This window comes from Scyliorhinus canicula, chromosome 6 (genome assembly GCF_902713615.1).
Source record: "Scyliorhinus canicula chromosome 6, sScyCan1.1, whole genome shotgun sequence".
NCBI lineage: Eukaryota > Metazoa > Chordata > Chondrichthyes > Carcharhiniformes > Scyliorhinidae > Scyliorhinus > Scyliorhinus canicula.
Window position 1 is genome coordinate 68,713,420 of NC_052151.1, and position 18,519 is coordinate 68,731,938.

The 18,519-nt window shown below is 47.3% G+C and overlaps 1 protein-coding gene across 1 annotated transcript; it reads right to left on the bottom strand.

Moving 5' to 3' along the window:
* Positions 1–489: 489 nt before the first annotated feature.
* olig3 (oligodendrocyte transcription factor 3) lies at positions 490–1,527 on the bottom strand. Its single transcript, XM_038798788.1, has one exon. It carries the CDS (start codon positions 1,353–1,355, stop codon positions 561–563), a length of 795 nt encoding a protein of 264 aa, XP_038654716.1. The 5' UTR covers positions 1,356–1,527; the 3' UTR covers positions 490–560.
* Between the last annotated feature and the right edge of the window lie 16,992 nt (positions 1,528–18,519).

Sequence of the window (18,519 nt, forward strand, 5' to 3'; positions counted from 1 at the left end):
AAATAAACGGCACGAGTGTTGTCTTCGATGTGTAACAAAATAGTTGCGGCAAATGTTGAAGGGCGTGTGATCTATTTTACAACGGGTTTGTATGCCACAAGCCATGCGGATCTGAACAAACATGGACAACATAGACACACCTCAGCTAACAACACATTTCAGCAATCGTATTACCTCTCGCACTATAGGAATTCGAAAGACTGGTAACATCACATTCTATCTCTTGCTCTTGCTGCATTTGCACTGTTCCCCATGCGTCAGTCGGCGTGAATTATTTAATACAGTCACAGAAATACTCACAAGTACCAAATCCTTGTTGCAAGGAAATGCATTTTTCGTAACTTGCTTGGCTACACGAGATGCCGATTTGAAAATTCACAATTCAAAAACAAAAATGCATGCAATCAGATCTGGCTGTTGGAGTTAGCTGACAGTCTGCTTTTTATATATATTTATATATAACACAAGGTCAGTCTTTTTACTGCAACTCAAAAGTCAATCTTCGTATGCAACGCGGCGTCTTCTTTTTTAATAACAATCGCAGCTGGCAAAACCAGATCTCACTTCATTAAGTCTTTACCATCTGTAGAGAGCCTTGGCATGCTGGCTGTGCTTAGGGCTGAGATGTGAGGTGGCGGTGGCACCTGGCAGATGGTGCACGGACATGGCAATCCTGCCCAGTGCTGAAAGGTGTTCCCTAACGGTAAAGGAGGCACGGAGGACGTTTTCAACAGTGAATGAGGGGGTCGAACCGCGCTGATCCCCGGTAGAGAAGCCGAGATTGAGGAAGGGGAGGAGGTCAGCGCACTGCCCAAGATGGGGTGGACCTGATGGGCAGGTGCGGAGTGTCCTGGGTGCCCAGCAGAATGCCCTACTGTCCCGCAATGGAAAGCTGAATGATGCCCGCCGTAAATCTCCCCTACTAGTCTTTTCATCTCATCCAGAGAGTTCGACAGCATTAGGATGTAGTTTCTGGCCAGCAGCAAAGTGGCGATTTTGGAAAGTTTCCTCACCGATGGTCCATGGGCGTAAGGCATGACCTCTCTGAGCCCATCCATCGCCAGGTTCAGGTCGTGCATCCTTTTACGTTCCCTCCCGTTGATCTTCAGTCGAAGGTTCTGCAGGTCTTGCTCCGAGAGTTGCTTTTTCACTTTGAACTTGCCTCCAGACTTGTCCTCGGAGCAGCTGAGGGCGGTTATATTGTGCTCATTGGCGAGCTGCTGGAGCAGGTCATTCTGCGTCGAAGACACCGAATTCATTCTGGAGTCCTGGTGCTGGAGATGATCCCTCAGATAAATGCCGTCCACGTCTGGTGAGGAAGCTCTGCTAGAGAGAGAGCTGGAGTCAGAATTCATTTTATTGCCTCTCGTTATTATGAGATGTTCTCTAGTCAATAGTTTGAGACCTTGTTTTGATGCCAACCTCCAACGTCAGTGACAGAAACCAGCAACAACAACAACACGCACAAAACAAAAAAAAAACACAGCGGCTCCTGTAAGCTCAGAAGCGCACCCCAAGCAGGCTGGACCTCTTGGCCACTCGTGATGTTGAACGAGATTTGGTTTTAAAAGAAGCTTTTTATAGAGGTGCAGAGTGCAGGGAAACAAAGCTCCCTCCTATACATAATGGTCTTGTTAGTATGACGTGGAGATCAGTGAGGGCGGCGCAGCTTTGACGGTTCCATTTAGCTCTGTCCTATTCATATTCATTGTCCTTTTCTTTATGGGACACCCTGCATGGGCGATCTGAAGAGAGAGAGAGTGAGACTTACCTCGTAGTGAGCGAACATTTAAATAGCAGTGTGTGAATTGGCCCAGACCTTCGAGTTTGTGATTCAGATAAGCTAAGGAGTTACCATTGAGAAGAGATCCCCGCGAAAAGAAACCTATATTCATCAGAAAGCAGGCCTTTGCAAATCTGCTGGGAGGGGGGGGGGGGGGGGGGGGGGCGTTTTCTTTCAGATTCTAGTTTCTCTGTCTCGGTGTCACCTAGACTAGGACACGCCAGCCCTTTTACACTAAACATCGCGACCTTTTTATAAACGTCTCAAACCCACAGTTTTAACCCGCGCAATTGCTGACCGACAACCCGAAGAGAATATGCAAATATCCCGCTCGTGTTTGTGTTTATTGTAAAACAAAAGGCATCTCTCTCTCTCTCTCAGGAATGGTATTGTTCAGGGAAGGTGATCACTTGGGCAATCGAAGAAACATTGGGGAACAGATTCCAACAAGATTCTTGTTTGCCGTGAGATGTCGATTCACGTCACGAAATGGGACAATTTGATAAGGAAAAGGGGAATCACAGAGCCTCTGGGTGGAAGATCAGAGCGAACAGGGGTCTGAGGAGAGAGGAACATACCGCCTCCCAGCGACTGAAAACCGCAGAGCAAAGAGGAAAAGAAGTGGAGGGAAATAGAGAGCCCACACAGAGCTTATAGTGTACCTCTGGGGAAGGGAACAGTCTGATATCACAGTGACCCCGAGAACACCTTGTGTAAATAAGGACCCGGGCGATGAAACCATCTGCATGGCGTGGGTGTGTAGATCTGATGTTAATTAACGGATTAAAATGCCAAAATGAACGGAGTCAGCTCCTGCACCCCTAAAAATATTGTAAACACAATTCGTTTTTTCTTTACAAACACGGCACGACGTTTGTTGCCAAACGTTTCTTGATTCCTGTGCATGACATTTCGATCTGGATTTACTCTGCGGAGATGCATTCATTCCAGGCGAAATGCCTGATAGATAAACAATGCTGTCGACCAGCTGTGTGCACCATCTAAATTGCCATTTCAGTTACTGTAAAATAGGCAATTGGTTGAACGAGTGGTCGTATTTCTATAGGCAGCGCATTAGGGTTAACCTTATACATTTAAAGATCACCCAACACAGGCTGCCGAATCGTTCATTCTGGAAGCTGACGGGTTGGCAATAAAATGCTGCGATTCCTGAAAACGCCTTCCACCCTGCAAACTGCCTTTAACCTGCTTTAACATCGAATAACCATATGGCTGCGGACAGAGAAGCAAGTTCTCACCCACTGCTCTCAAGCTGCCAGTGTTGGGACAGTTCTCCTATTGATGTGTACTTGTGTCTATGAGTGTACCCCCCTCCTCCCCTTGAGCATGTATGTGTATTTCAATCTGGATGCTGTGCCTGTATAATTGTGTTTATTTATGTGCGACCGTGCCTACATGTGACTGCGTTGTAAATGTGACTTTATGTGACTTTGTCATTTAAGTGTGTTCGACCAATGTATAATTAAAAGGTGAAGGCACACCGGGAAAAGTGGGATTGGCAGATTTCCCTTGGGCTCTCATTCATTTTTATTGTAAATAATCAGGAGTGGGAGAAATTAAAAAGCGAGCGGCAAGCATGCCAATTCTCTGGAAAACAAGGAAACTGCAGTCCAAAGGGCCAAACTGTTCGCAATTTTATATTCTGAGCGACAGAAAGGGATAATTGTCAATTAAATTGTTAAACGACACTGAAATCTGGGAATGCCCATTCCCACTCCCTCAAGCGATAGGTGAGTTGAAATTGCGGCTCATGATTTCACTCCAAAATGACCACAATATCCTCCCTGGGATGAATGTCACCAAACCAATAAAGCAGGCTGGCGCTATGTTTTTAATCTCCACGACCAGGGATGAGTTTTTCTTTCCTTTTCAAACTTGGAGTAATCTAGTCATTGACTTTCCCACTTCTACCCCAGTCCTGAAGAAAAGGTGCTCATGTCTCCTTCAGGAAAGAGCAGTGATGGGGCGCTCGATCTTCACAGAGGTTTCGATGGCTGCTTAATCCTCACTGAAGCGGAAAGAACGGCAAGGCACGCATCTTTCGGAGCCAGTTGACCGCCTTTGTCCAGAGAGTTGCCCGCACTCATTCAATGGAGAAGGTGGCCAGAGTTCTGGCTGCATGGGGAGTTGCCGAGCCGTTGCCTATATAATCAACGCGCTCTTTCCACACATGTAATATCGACCCCATTCCCACTACAGTGCACTGCTTTCAGTGTTTCAGAGGACACATCACCAGTTCCATGCTGTGTGTTTGGAAGTTTTACCTTCTGAGCTTTGTTTTCGATATCATGCCTATTCCTTGAAGAATAATAGCAATTTTTGAAATTAGAGACAAAATAACTGCGACCAGTCGGTGCGAATCTGCTTACATATTCAACGAAATTGGGATGTTTGACAGACAAAGCCTGGCTGGACACAGTATCTATTTTTAAAAAGGGCTCTCACATCCTTTAGCGGAAATCGGCCGCCGGTAAATTCCTATAATTATCTGGCGATTGGCTACTTCACACACAGTCAAACTCTGCTGTTTCAGATAGAAATACAATTATATTTCTATTGTGTGATCGGCACAACTTCCTGAAGACGTTACTTGCATCCAATAGAATCCATCCACTATACTCAAACACAGGTAATTAAGATGAAAGTTTTTAGACGGGTTGACTTTGGTAAGTGTGGTAAATAAATGGCAGTTTCAATTTTTTTTCTCTCTAAAGCTTCATCATACACAGCAGGGGAAATACTGAGGGAAAGCAATGCCTGGTGAATGCGAAGCTGACTTTACACTCTGTCCTTTGGTTAATTGTTGTACTTTAAGCAGCCGGCGTTGACCGTGCTACAACTTGCATTCATATCCAGCTTCTGGAAATCAAAATAAGTACCAAGGAATTCAGAATTCACACTGGAGGTTAAGCCAGTGATGTTTTACCTGCCGGACTGGATCAAGTTAATGCTATGTGTACAATGTGCCCCGTTACCTCAGCCTGTGCCGCAGGATTCAGGCAGCTATGTCTCTTGCGAACGCGCTGAAGGCAGAAAAAAGTGTGTGTGTGTGTGGGGGGGGGGGGGGGGGGGGGGGACCCTTTCCTCCCTTTTCTCTCTTGGTGGTATTTGAAAGTGTAAAGCTTTGAATACCAATTGCTTGAACTGGACATATGTGAATCTCCTCTAATCCTACTAATCTGGAGTTCTTTGTACGAGTGGGCAGCACACATAGATCTAAGCGCAAGTCGCCCTGGATCCTGCAAATCCCTTTCAAGTGACCCCAGTGTGAGAGAGTTGACACTGGGGGAAGGCTTCTGGGAGAGATGCTGCAGGAATCTCCACCGTCTGAGCAGGACAGGAGGAACATTTCTTGCTTACTCCCAGCTAGCCCGGGAAAGGAAACCGGCCCAGCAGGGAAGAGCACACACTGCACGCTACATAACCTAACACAGCGAGAAGGAGAGCTGCCGGCTCTGGCTATGGGTGGCTGGGTTGTGCTGTAGGGGGACAGTCCGGCTCCTCGTGGCTGGCAGGAGGGGACAGGCACCCGAGCAAAATTAACACCAACCCTACCGGCAAAGACACGATAGGCTAACTTGTATTCGTGGGCTGAAAGGCAGCAGAAATAGTTAATAAACTATCAAGTGAACTTCATAAAGCTTTATAACAACCGGAAGAGGACTCAGTTCATAACATGATGTTGGACTGTATTTGAAATGGTAAAATATCATTTGCTGAATTACATCCTTTTAGACCCATTGCTGCAGTTTATCGCATAATGAAAATCAGAATACGCTCTCAACAGAAAAGCAGTTCTTCAACCACAGTGACAACGACCTTTGCGTAAGTCTCTTGTATCTAGATTTCCATGCCCTCCAAATGATTAAAAGATTGCGAGAGAGAATCTACCAGCCACTGACCGCAGTCCACTGATTCGCACCCAGGTTAAATCATGTAACCGTGCTCACCATTTAATTGATGCCAATAATTCAGATACTGAAGTGTGATATATTTTAATGTTACCTCATCCACTGCTATACTGTTAGCAGGTTCTCTCTCCCCCGCCTAAGTTTCAGCCAAACGCCAGCATTTAATGCAGCATTGATAAGCATAGAAATGTGCACACTTACCATTTAATTCGATTAATTTGGATACTAATGCGCCCCTTGGAAGACCTTAAAATCATCCACCCTTTGTGTTAATGCACGCAACTTTTGCAATTCAGGTCATTTAACGAAATTGTGCAATTAGGACAAGGTAGTTTACTTTCGAATGAAATATATTTATTAAACTCAAATTGCAAGTTGCTGAACCATAATCAAAATGCAACCTCTGCAAAAATCAACATTTCGACCAATCTCCTGAAAGAGCCTTTCAATTCCTCATTCCGTTCTGATAGCAAAGGTTCGGGAGGATTCGTAGCGTTCACAATAAGTTGTTACTGAGGCAGAACTGGCCGAAAAGTCTCATCGGTCTCCGAGCAAGATAGCAATGTAGGGGATTGAAAAGCATGGACGGAGGTTAGGGTGAAGTGAATGGAACACATTTCCGGGAGCTAGCTTTGGAGGCTCGGTAACCTGAGGGAGGCGGGTTGGACACCCCTCCGCTCAACTGAGTTGCTGTGAGGAGCCATCTAAATATCTCCGAGGTGGCACACTCCGGGGGCAGTGTCATTAACTGGCCCTTTCTCCTAGCCTGATTGGTACATGCGGAGGTCTGCCACTGTTTTATCCTGTTGGTCACAGAAAGTGTTTGTCACATGGTGTTCAGAAATTGGAGGAGCGAGGAAAGAACTGGAAGCTGAATGGTATCTTTAGAAAAGTCGTATCTTCCATAATTAAAAAAAATAAGATCATAAGAACTAGGACCAGGAGTAAGCCATTTGGCCCATCTAACGCCATTCAATAAAATCACAGCTGGGTTATATTTAGATTTATTGCGATATGAGGTACAGCGAAAAGTATTGTTCTGCGTACATCCTAGGCCAACCGTTCCCAACATGAAAAAAACAAAGGACATGCATAAATACACAATGTAAATACATAGACACAGGCATCGAGTGAAGCATACAAAGTGTAGTGCTACGCAGGAGAGAAGATGTGTGATGAGATCAGTTCAGTCCATAAGAGGGTCATTGAGGAGTCTGGTAACAGTGGGGAAGAAGCTGTGTTTGAACCTGTTAGTGAGTGTTCTCAGACTTTTGTATCTCCTGCCAGATGGAAGAAGTTGGAAGAGAGAATAACTTGGGTGGAAGGGGTCTTTGATTATGCTGTCCACTTTCCCAAGGCAGCTGGAGCTGGAGACAGAGTCAATGGATAGGAGGTAGGTTCGTGTGATGGACTGGGCGGTGTTCACGGTTTGATTGTGGCCTTAATACCATTTTCCTAACCCCCCCCCCCACCGCACACACACAGCTTAACCATTGACCCCCCTGTAAATCAAAAAATTTGCCGACTCACCCTTGAAACAACTCAAACTCCATGCTCTCTAGAATTACATACTGAGAAGAATTGCATACATACATTTACATTCATAATAATAATCATCTTTATTAGTGTCACAAGTAGGCTTACATTAACACTGCTATGAAGTTACTGTGAAAATCCCCTGGTGGGACTATGGCGCCTGTTCATCAAAAACATAATCAGAATTTAGGGAGTTAGGAGATAAGATAAAAAGTAGGGCCCCAAAGATTGTAATCACAGAATTGCTACCAGTACCACGAGACAGAGTAGAAATTCAAGGATAGTCAGAATGAATACGTGGCTTGAGAGATGGTGCAGGAGGGAGGGGTTCCGATTTTTGGGACATTGGAACCGGTTCTGGGGGCGGTGGGACCATTACAAATCGAATGGTCTACACCTGGGCAGGACTGGAACCAATATCCTAGGGGGTGCTTTTGCTAACACTGTTGAGGAGGTTTTAAACTAATGTGGCAGGGAGGTGGGAACCAGATTAGGAAGGTAGAGGTCAGTAAAGAGGCAGCAACTAAAGCCAGTAAGGTACTAGATAATAAACTCAATGTGACGAAGGGGAAGAGTAGACAGGGAAGAGATGATGAATGCAAAGGGACAGGTGGTCTCAGGTGCATTTGTTTTAATGCGAGAAGTGTAGCAGGTAAGGCAGATGAATTTAGGGCTTGGATTAGTACCTGGGAATATGATGTTATTGGTATGATTGAGACTTGGTTGAGGGAAGGGCAAGACTGGCAACTAAATATCACAGGGTATAGATGCTTATACCCTGGGAATAGAGAGGAATAAAGAATGAAGTAAAAGGGGTGGAGGAGTTGCATTAGTGGTCAGAGATGACATCACAGCTGTGATTAAGGAGGGCACTATGGAGGATTCGAGCACTGAGGCAATATGGGTAGAGCTAAGAAACAGGAAGGGTGCAGTAACATTGTTGGGACTTTACTACGGGCCTCCCAAAAGCGAGCGTGAAGCAGAGGTACAAATATGTAGACAGATTATAGAAAAATGTAGGAGCAATAGGATGGTCGTGATGGGAGATTTTAACTTCCCCATCATTGAATGGGACTCATGTAGTGTTGGCGGCGTAGATGGAGCAGAATTTGTAAGGAGCATCCTGGAGAGTTTTTTAGAGAAGTATGTAAATAGTCCAACTCGGGAAGGTGCCATACTGGACCTGGTATTGGGGAATGATCCCGGCCAGGTGGTTGAAGTTTCTGTCGGTGATTACTTTGGGAATAGCGATCACAATTCCGTAAGTTTTAGAATACTCATCGACAAAGACAAGAGTGGTCCTAAAGGAAGAGTGCTAAATTGGGGAAAGGCCAAGTATAACAAAATTCGGCAGGAGCTAGGCAATGTGGATTGGGAGCAGCTGTTTAAGGGTAAATCCACATTTGAAATGTGGGAGTCTTTTAAGGAAAGGTTGATTAGAGTGCAGGACATACATGTCCCTATCAAATTGAGGGATAGAAATGGCAAGATTAGGGAACCATGGATGACGGGTGGAATTGTGAGACTAGCTAAGATGACAAAAGGAAGCATACATAAGATCTAGGCGACTTAAAACTGATGAAGCTTTGGAGGAATATTGGGAAAGTAGGACAAATCTCAAACGTGCAAAAAAGAGGGCTAAAAGGGGTCATGAAATATATTTGGCTAACAGGGTTAAGGAAAATCCCAAAGCCTTTTATTCATATATAAGGAACAAGAGGATAACTAGAGAAAGGATTGGCCCACTCAAAGACAAAAGAGGGAATTTATGCGTGGAGTCAGAGGAAATGGGTGAGATTCTTAATGAGTACTTTGCATCGGTATTCACCAAGGAGAGGGACATGACGGATGTTGAGGCTAGGGATGGATGTTTAAATACTGTAGGTCAAGTCGGCATAAGGAAGGGGGAAGTTTTGGGTATTCTAAAAGGCATTAAGGTGGACAAGTCCTCAGGTCCCGATGGGATCTATCCCAGGTTACTGAGGGAAGCGAGGAACGAAATAGCTGGGGCCTCAACAGATATCTTTGCAGCATCCTCGAGCACGGGTGAGGTCCCAGAGGACTGGAGAATTGCTAATGTTGTCCCTTTGTTTAAGAATGGTAGCAGGGATAATCCAGGGAATATAGACCTGTGAGCTTGATGTCAGTGGTAGGCAAACTGTTGGAGAAGATACTGAGGGATAAGATCTATTCACATTTGGAAGAAAATAGACTTATCAGTGATAGGCAGCATGGTTTTGAGCAGGGAAGGTCATGTCTTACAAACCTAATTGAATTCTTTGAGGAAGTGACAAAGTTAATTGCTGAGGGAAGGGCTGTAGATGTCATATACATGGACTTCAGTAAGGCGTTTGATAAAGTTTCCCATGGTAGGTTGATGGAAAAAGTGAAGTTGTATGGGGTTCAGGGTGTACTAGCCGGATGGATAAAGAACTGGCTGCGCAACAGGAGACAGAGAGTAGTGGTGGAAGGGAGTGTCTCAAAATGGATAAAGGTGACTAGTGGTGTTCCACAGGGATCCGTGTTCGGACCACTGTTGTTTGTGATACACATAAATGATCTGGATGAAAGTATAGGTGGTCTGATTAGCAAGTTTGCAGATGATACTAAGATTGGTGGAGTTGCAGATAGCGAGGAGGACTGTCAGAGAATACAGCAAAATATAGATAGATTGGAGAGTTGGGCAGAGAAATGGCAGATGGAGTTCAATCCAGGCAAATGCGAGATGATGCATTTTGGAAGATCTAATTCAAGAGCGAACTATATGGTCAATGGAAGAGTCCTGGGGAAAATTGATATACAGAGAGATCTGGGAGTTCACGAGTTGTAGCCTGAAGGTGGCAACACAGGTTGATAGAGTGGTCAAGAAGGCATACAGCATGCTTGCCTTCATCGGACGGGGTATTGAGTACAAGAGTCGGCAGGTCATGTTACAGTTGTATAGGACTTTGGTTAGGCCACATTTGGAATTCTGCGTGCAGTTCTGGTCGCCACATTACCAGAAAGATGTGGATGCTTTAGAGAGGGTGCAGAGGAGGTTCACCAGGACGTTGCCTGGTATGGAGGGTGCTAGCTATGAAGAAAGGTTGAGTAGATTAGGATTGTTTTCGTTGGAAAGACGGAGGTTGAGGGGGGACCTGATTGAGGTCTACAAAATTATGAGAGGTATGGACAGGGTGGATAGCAACAAGCTTTTTCCAAGAGTGGGGGTGTCAATTACAAGGGGTCACGATTTCAAGGTGAGAGGGGGAAAGTTTAAGGGAGATATGCGTGGAAAGTTTTCTATGCAGAGGGTGGTGGGTGCCTGGAACACGGGCCGATAGCATCATTTAAGATGCATCTAGACAGATATATGAACGGGCAGGGAACAGAGGGAAGTAGATCCTTGGAAAATAGGTGACAGGTTTAGATGAAGGATCTGGATCGGCGCAGGCTGGGAGGGCCGAAGGGCCTGGTCCTGTGCTGTTTTCTTTGTTCTTTGTTCTTTGTTCTTAATCAGAAAATGTAATTTTAAAGAGAGAAAAATAATCTTAAAACAAGTTAAAAAAAACATAAGTAGCTATAATAGTCTTCTTACTTCCTTTATTCTGTTATTATTAATTAAATAAAAGGCAGTATTATTTCAATCCACCTTGTTCCAAATTCTCTACCCACACATATTGTTTCAGATGAATGGATGAACCTGGCATTTTCAACCTCATCTCATCAAATGGAGTAATTAAGATATTCCCCCCTCCCCCAGTTTTCAGATTATGTTCCATCTTAGTTTATAGAAATAATTCAGTACTATCTGATCTTACACACACCACAGCTTCAGCCTGGATAATCAAATTGTCCAGCATTTAAAAATTGCTAATTTTGCACTCCCATTGGTATAATCAACCCCATAACAACAACTTACATTTGTGTAGCATCTATAATGTAAAGTAAACTCTGATGTTCTTACTGGAAATGTATAAAAAAAGGACACTGAGCTTCAAAAGGGGATAACTGGAAAAATGTCAAAAATATTCTGCAAAAAACTCTGTTTTAAGGAGGAACATCAAGGAGGAGACAGAGTTAGAGATGCAGAGGGTTAGTAAAAAGAATTCCATAGTTTGTGTCTCAGACAACTGATGGCCAACAATAGTTGGACGAAGGAAATGAGGATGAACAAGAGACTCGATCAATGATATGCCATAAGGCTGGAAGAGGTTCCAGAGGTAAGCAGAAATGAGACCACAAAGAGATTTAAATAAGTTAAAATTTGAGTTGGGGTTGGGGGTCAATAGCCAATATAAGACAGTAAAATAATGGGTGGTGGGTGAGGGGATGCATTGTGGTGTAGAATATGGGCAGTCCTGTTCTGGTTAAGCTGAAATTTCCAAAGGGTGACTGATTAGAAGCTGACAGGTAAAACATTAGAACAGTTCAGCTAACTGTGCTACAAGACCTCCTTATCAAAATGATATAATGGGCAGCATCGTAGCATAGTGGTTAGCACTATGGCTTCAGACCACCAGGGTCCCAGGTTCGATTCCCGGCTTGGGTCACTGTCTGCGTGGAGTCTGCATGTTCTCCCCATGCCTGCGTGGGTTTCCTCCGTTTGCTCCGGTTTCCTCCCACAAATCCAGAAAGTCATGCTGTTAGGTAATTTGGACATTCTGAATTCTCCCTCTGTGTACCCGAACAGGCGCCAGAATGTGGTGACTAGGGGCTTTTCACAGTAACTTTACTGCAGTGTTAATGTAAGCCTACTTGTGACAGTAAAAGATTATTATTATATGGCCAGACCTCAGGAATTCGATATTGCAAACAACTTAGTTCAGTCTGAGGGACTCTGGCCAGGGAGTGGAATTGAATTACTGGCATGCTTATACAGTTTCTAGTGGTGGAAAAAAGATCATGACTTCATTCTTCTCAATGTTTAACTCAACAAATTTATAGCTCATCCAAGGTGAGCAACCTGACAGCACAGAGGCAGTGAAGAGGTCAAGTGAGGTGATGGAGAGATAGAGCTGGATGTTATTTCTGTAAGTGTAGAACCATGTCGGCTGATAATGTTGCACATAGATCAGGAAGTGGAGGGGATAAGACGCACCCAAGGAGGATGTATCATTGTGAAGTTTGGAAGGGGAGCCTTTGGATGCCCTGGCAGTGGTTTAATAGTTATGAACAGAATCTGGCAAGAGAAGTCCCAGTGACCTGGAAAATGGCAGAGTGGTAATGATGTGGTCAATTGTGTCAACGGTTGCAGAATGGTCAAGAAGGAAAAGGAAAAAAATACATATATGTATAATGCAGAGGATTCCGTTAGAAGGTTTGGCTACATGGAATGACAAAAAATATATAGCACAGGAATAGGACATTTAGCCCAACCAGTCCTTGCCAGTGTTTATGTTCCACTGAGCCTCCTCCCATAATAATAATTATCTTTATTGTCACAAGTAGGCTTACATTAACACTGCAATGAAGTTACTATGAAAAGCCCCTAGTCGCCACATTCCGGCGCCTGTTCGGGTACACGGAGGGAGAATTTAGAATGTCTAAATGACCTAACAGCACATCATTCGGGACTTGTGGGCGGAAACCAGAGCACCCGGAGGAAACTCACGCAGACACAAGGAGAACGTGCAGACTCCTCACAGACAGTGACCCAAGCCAGGAATCAAACCTGGGACCCTGGTGCTGTGAAGCAACAGTGCTAACCACGGTGCTACCGTGGCATCCTCATTCCTCATCTAACTCTAGTAGTATAACCCTACTTTGTTCTCCCTCAAAGTGTCTTTAACTTCTCCATAAACACCATCCATATACCATTGACCTGAACTACATCCTGATAGTGGCTTTCACATTTTCACCAGAGTCTGGGTGAAAAAATTACTCTGAATTCCTTTTTTTATTTTTGGTGACCAACTTACAACTTAGGGCTCAGGTTTTGCTCTTCCCCACAGGTGGAACTCTTTCTATGCCTATCCAATCAAAACCTTTAATAATGTTGAAAACTTTGATGAGATCACTCCTCTGCCTTCTCTTTAGTGCTACTTTATTTTGTTAGTTACTGGAATGTCAATTTTAATGTTTACTGTTTCAGCTCTAAACCCTTGTGTGAAGAAGTCTTTTGTTTCGCCTAAAAATATACCTGGATATTATTTGCGAGTTCAATGAAAAGCCAACAGTAATTGAAGCTTTGGTGCAAAAGGGAGAGCTGATAATATGAGGGGAATGAAAAGTTACAATACAAACGTGCATACGGGCTCAGGAAACAGCAAGCAAATAAGTTGAGTCCCATGATAGTCAGCAAATCAAGTTAAGCTAATGACGGGAGTTAGTTTGATGCACCATAAATGCAGACAGTATATCATGGCTGAAATAGTCCAAGATAAAGATATGACAGGGAGATCTGCCAGCAGCAGAGCCCAGATTGCCTCCACCTGTCAGTCTATCACCAAATACGTCTGCAGGTTCTGGCATGCATACCTGGCAATGACCCTGAGAAGCTGGATATGCAGCTTCTGGATCAGCACGGATTCATTTGGAGGTCCTTGCCATCTGCTTTAAGGACATAGGCAGCCAACCTACATCATCAGTACAGCACTGCTAGTCAAGATCATTTTCTCCCTCCTTTTGGATGAATCTAGGGATCACCTACAATATCAGGCAGTTGTTCTCTTTACATGCATTTAACTTGTGCTTCATTCCCTTTTCCATTGAACAGCAGCAGCCTGACATAACTACCCATTATCATTGCACTGCTGGGTTTACAAAGTAGAGGGATTATGGATGACAATCTGTGTCCATCCTGTTGTCCATTCTGTGATATAGTAAGTGATCATGCATCTTGCAGGTAAATTGCATTACAATAGATTTATATGTGAATATGGCAAGTGTAAGAGTTTAAATTGTAATTTCTAACAACAACTTGCAGTTAGATAGTACCTAGAGCAGACCAAAAGCCAAAGAGCTTGCAGTGTGGAAGAAAAAGCCAAGTTATAGTGAGAGATTTGATAGAACGTTTGGTTTCACAAATGCCTTTTTGGAAACGTATTGGTAACATTGAAAGGAGAGGTGAAGAGAAGAATCATTAACATATTTGGGGATAGAGACTTTAATGTTATCTTACATCGTAAAATTAATATCTATTTGACATGACCTAACTTCATGCTTAATTGGTCTGGATCTTGTTGGAGTCTGTTTATTGAAGACTCATATATAGAAACAAAGAAAATAGGAGCAGGAGGAGGCCATTCGGCCCTTCGAGCCTACACTGCCATTCATTATGATCATGCCTGATCACCCATCTCAAGAGCCTGATCCCACTTTCCCTCCAGTTATACCTAACTGCTTCTTGAAAACATACATGGCTGGATTCTCCGTCGGTGGGATCCACTGCTTGGCTGGCAGCACACTCACACCCACAGATTTCCCGACAGCATGGGGATGTCCACAAAGGGAGACCCCGTTGGCCGGCTGCCGGGATGGAAGACCTCCCAGGGGTGAGCCGCACCAGTAAAGGGGTGCGGTGGAATGGAGAATCCCGCCCACAGTGTTTTGGCCTCAACTGATTTCTGTGGCAGCAAATTCCACAGGCCGACCACTCTCTGGGTAAAGAGGTTTTTCCTTTTCTCAGTCCTAAATGGTCTACCCTGTATCCCCACACTGTGCCCCCTGATTCAGGACACTCCCACCATTGGGAGCATCCTTCCTGCATCTACTCTATCTAGTCCTATTAGATTTTTATAGGTTTCTATGAGATTCCCCCCTCATTCATTTGAACTCCAGTGAATACAATCCTAACTGACTGAATCTCTCCTCAAACGTCAGCCCCGCCATTCTCTGCACTCCCTCTATAGCAAGAATATTCTTCCTCACACAAGGAGACCAAAACTGCACACAATATTCCAGGTGCAGCATCACCAAGGTACTCTATACTTGTTGCAAGACATCCATGCTCCTGTACCCGAATCCTCTTGCTTTGATGGCCAACAAATAATGTCCCTTTATTGTCTGCTGTACCTGCATGCTTATCTTCAGCGACTAGTATACGAGGGCACCCAGGTCTTGTTGCACATTCTACTCTCCTAATTTATGGCCATTCAGGTAATAATCTGCATTCCTGTTTTTGCTACCAAAGTGGATAATATCACATTGATCCAAATGATGCTGCATCAGCCAGTCATTTCCCCACTCACTCAACGGGCGGGATTCTCCGACCCCACGCAGGGTCGGAGAATTGGCGGGAAGCGGCGTCATTTCCGCTCCCGCAGGTTTCGTAATTCTCCCGCCGGAAAAAAACCGGCGTTGTGCAAATCCCGTCGGCGGCCTGTGAAAACAGCTGGCGCCGGCGGGATTTCATTTTATTTGCACTGACCTGAAATCTCCGGCCCGGATGGGCCGAAGTCCCGCCGACGTGGCCACGGGTCACGTCGGCGCAAATCAGAGTTGGTTTAAAACGGCGTCAACCATTGATGATGGCTGACGCCGTTCAGTGTCGGGGGTGGGTTGCGGCCATCGGGGGGGGGGGGGGGGGGGTGGGGTGGGTTGCGGCCATCAGGGGGGGGGGGTGGGTTGCGGCCATCAGGGGGGGGGGGTTGCGGCCATCAGGGGGGGGGGGGGGGGGTGAGTTGCGGCCATCAGGGGGGGGGGGTGGGTTGCGGCCATGGGGGGGGGGGGTGGGTTGCGGCCATCGGGGGAGTGGGTTGCGGCCATCGGGGGGGTTGCGGCCATCGGGGGGGGGGGGGGTGGGTTGCGGCCATCGGGGGGTTGCGTTGCGGCCATCGGGGGGGGGGTTGCGGCCATCGGGGGGGTGCGTTGCGGCCATCGGGGGGTTGCGTTGCAGCCATCGGGGGGTTGCGTTGCGGCCATCGGGGGGGTGCGTTGCGGCCATCGGGGGGGTTGCGTTGCGGCCATCGGGGGGTTGCGTTGCGGCCATCGGGGGGTTGCGTTGCGGCCATCGGGGGGTTGCGTTGCGGCCATCGGGGGGTTGCGTTGGCGGCCATCGGGGGGGTTGCGGCCATCGGAGGGGGGGGTGGGTTGCGGCCATCGGGGGGTTGCGGCCATCGGGGGGGTGGGGTTGCGGCCATCGGGGGGGTGGGTTGCGGCCATGTGGGGGGGGGGGGTGGGTTGCGGCATCGGGGGGGTTTGGGGGCAGCGGCGGGCAGAGAGGGGGGGGGGGCGACGGATGCCCGGGGCCAACGCCCCCCCCCCTCTGTACGCCGCTGGCCCCCTACCCTCACCACCCCTACCTCCCTCCAACGCCCCTACCCCCTCCCCACCACCCCTACCCCCCTCCAACGCCGCCCCCCATCTCTCGCAACGCCGCAACCGCCCCCCCCCTCAACGCCGGGTTCCCCCCCCCCTCAACGCCGGGTTCCCCCCCCCCTCAACGCCGGGTCCCCCCCCCCCTCAACGCCGGGTTCCCCCCCCCTCCTCAACGCCGGGTTCCCCCCCCCTCCTCAACGCCGGGTTCCCCCCCCCTCCTCAACGCCGGGTTCCCCCCCCCCCCCTCCTCAACGCCGCAACCCCCCACCCTCAACGCCGCAACCCACACCCCGTCCCCCTCCCTCTGAAGGCCGGTACCCACACCCCCCCCCCCCTCTCCTCCTCCCCCCCTTCCTTCCTCCTCCCCCCCTTCCTTCCTCCTCCCCCCCTTCCTTCCTCCTCCCCCCTCCTCCCCCCCTTCCTTCCTCCTCCCCCCTCCTCCCCCCCTTCCTTCCTCCTTCCCCCCTTCCTTCCTCCGTTAGTGGGGGGGGGGGGTGGGTGCGGCGTTGGAGTGGGGTAGGGGTGGTGAAGGGGGTAGGGGTGGTGAGGGGAGGGGGTTGGGGTAGGGGCAGCGGCGTGCAGAGGAGGGGGGCGACGGATGCCCGGGGCCAATGCACCGTCGCCCCCCCTCTGCACGCAGCTGCCCCTACCCCAACCCCCTCCCTTCACCACCCCTACCCCCTTCACCACCCCTACCCCCCTCCAACGCCGCACCCCCACACACCCACTAACGCCGCACCCCCCCCCCCCCCCCACAAATGCCGGAACACACCCCCCCCCAAATGCCGGAACACACCCCCCCCCCCCCCCAAATGCCGGAACACACCCCCCCCCCCAAATGCCGGAACACACCCCCCCCCCCAAATGCCGGAACACACCCCCCCCCCAAATGCCGGAACACACACACCCCCCCCCCCCAAAATGCCGGAACATACACACACCCCCCCCCCCCAAAATGCCGGAACACACCCCAAATGCCGGAACACACACCCCCCCTGTCTCTCTCCTCCTTATCCTCCAAAAAACGCCGGGTCTCACCACTTCCGCAGCTGGAGAAACTGACGCGTATAGCGTCAGTCAGCTGCTAGCCCCTCCGGGAACGGAGAATAGCGGCCTTAAAGAAGGCCCCTACGCCGGAGTCATTAACACCGATTTTTCTCGCAGGCAACCCGCGTTACGAAGGGCTACGGAGAATCCCGCCCAACATGTCCAAATCACAGTGAAGGATCTCTGCATCCTCCTTGCAGCTCACCATCCCACCCAGCTTTGTGTCATCTGAAAATTTGGAGATATTAGATTTAATTCCCTCATCGTATTCATTAATATATTTTGTGAATAGCTGGGGCGCCAGAACCGATCTCTGTGGTTCCCCACGAGCCACTACCTGTCATTTGGAAAAAGACCCATTTATTCCTACTCTTTGTTTCATGTCTGCCAACCAGTTTTTTAGCCATCTCAATACACTACCACTAATCCCATGCAATTTAATTTTGCACACTAATCTCCTATGTAGGATTTTCCAGAAAGCCCTCTGAAAGTCCTAATAATCCACACCCATCGGCTCCCCATCATCAACTTTACTAGTTACATCCTTGAAGAATTCCAGTAGATGTGTCAAGCATGATTTCCCTTTCATGAAACCATCCCGATCCTGCCACTGTTTTCCAAGTACTCTACGATAAAATCTTTGAAAATGGATTTTAGAATTTCCCCCACTGCTAACATCAGGTTTATTGGTCTATAATCCCCTATTTTCTCTCTACCTTCCTTTTAAAATAGTGGGATTACTTTAGCTACCCTCCAATCTGTAGGAACTGTTTTGGAGTCCATAGATTCTTGGAAAATGACCACCAATGCATCCATTATTTCTCAGACCACTTCCTTAATAATAATATAATAATGTTTATTAGTGTCACAAGTAGGCTTACATTAACTCTGCAATCAAGTTAGTGTGAAAATCCCCTCGCCACCACAATCCTGCGCCTGTTCGGGTACACTGAGGGAGAATTCAGAATGTCCAATTCACCT

What these genes read in the sequence shown, in the direction of transcription:
- olig3 (XM_038798788.1), bottom strand. Translation starts at nt 1,355, where the DNA reads ATGAATTCTGACTCCAGCTCTCTCTCTAGCAGAGCTTCCTCACCAGAC.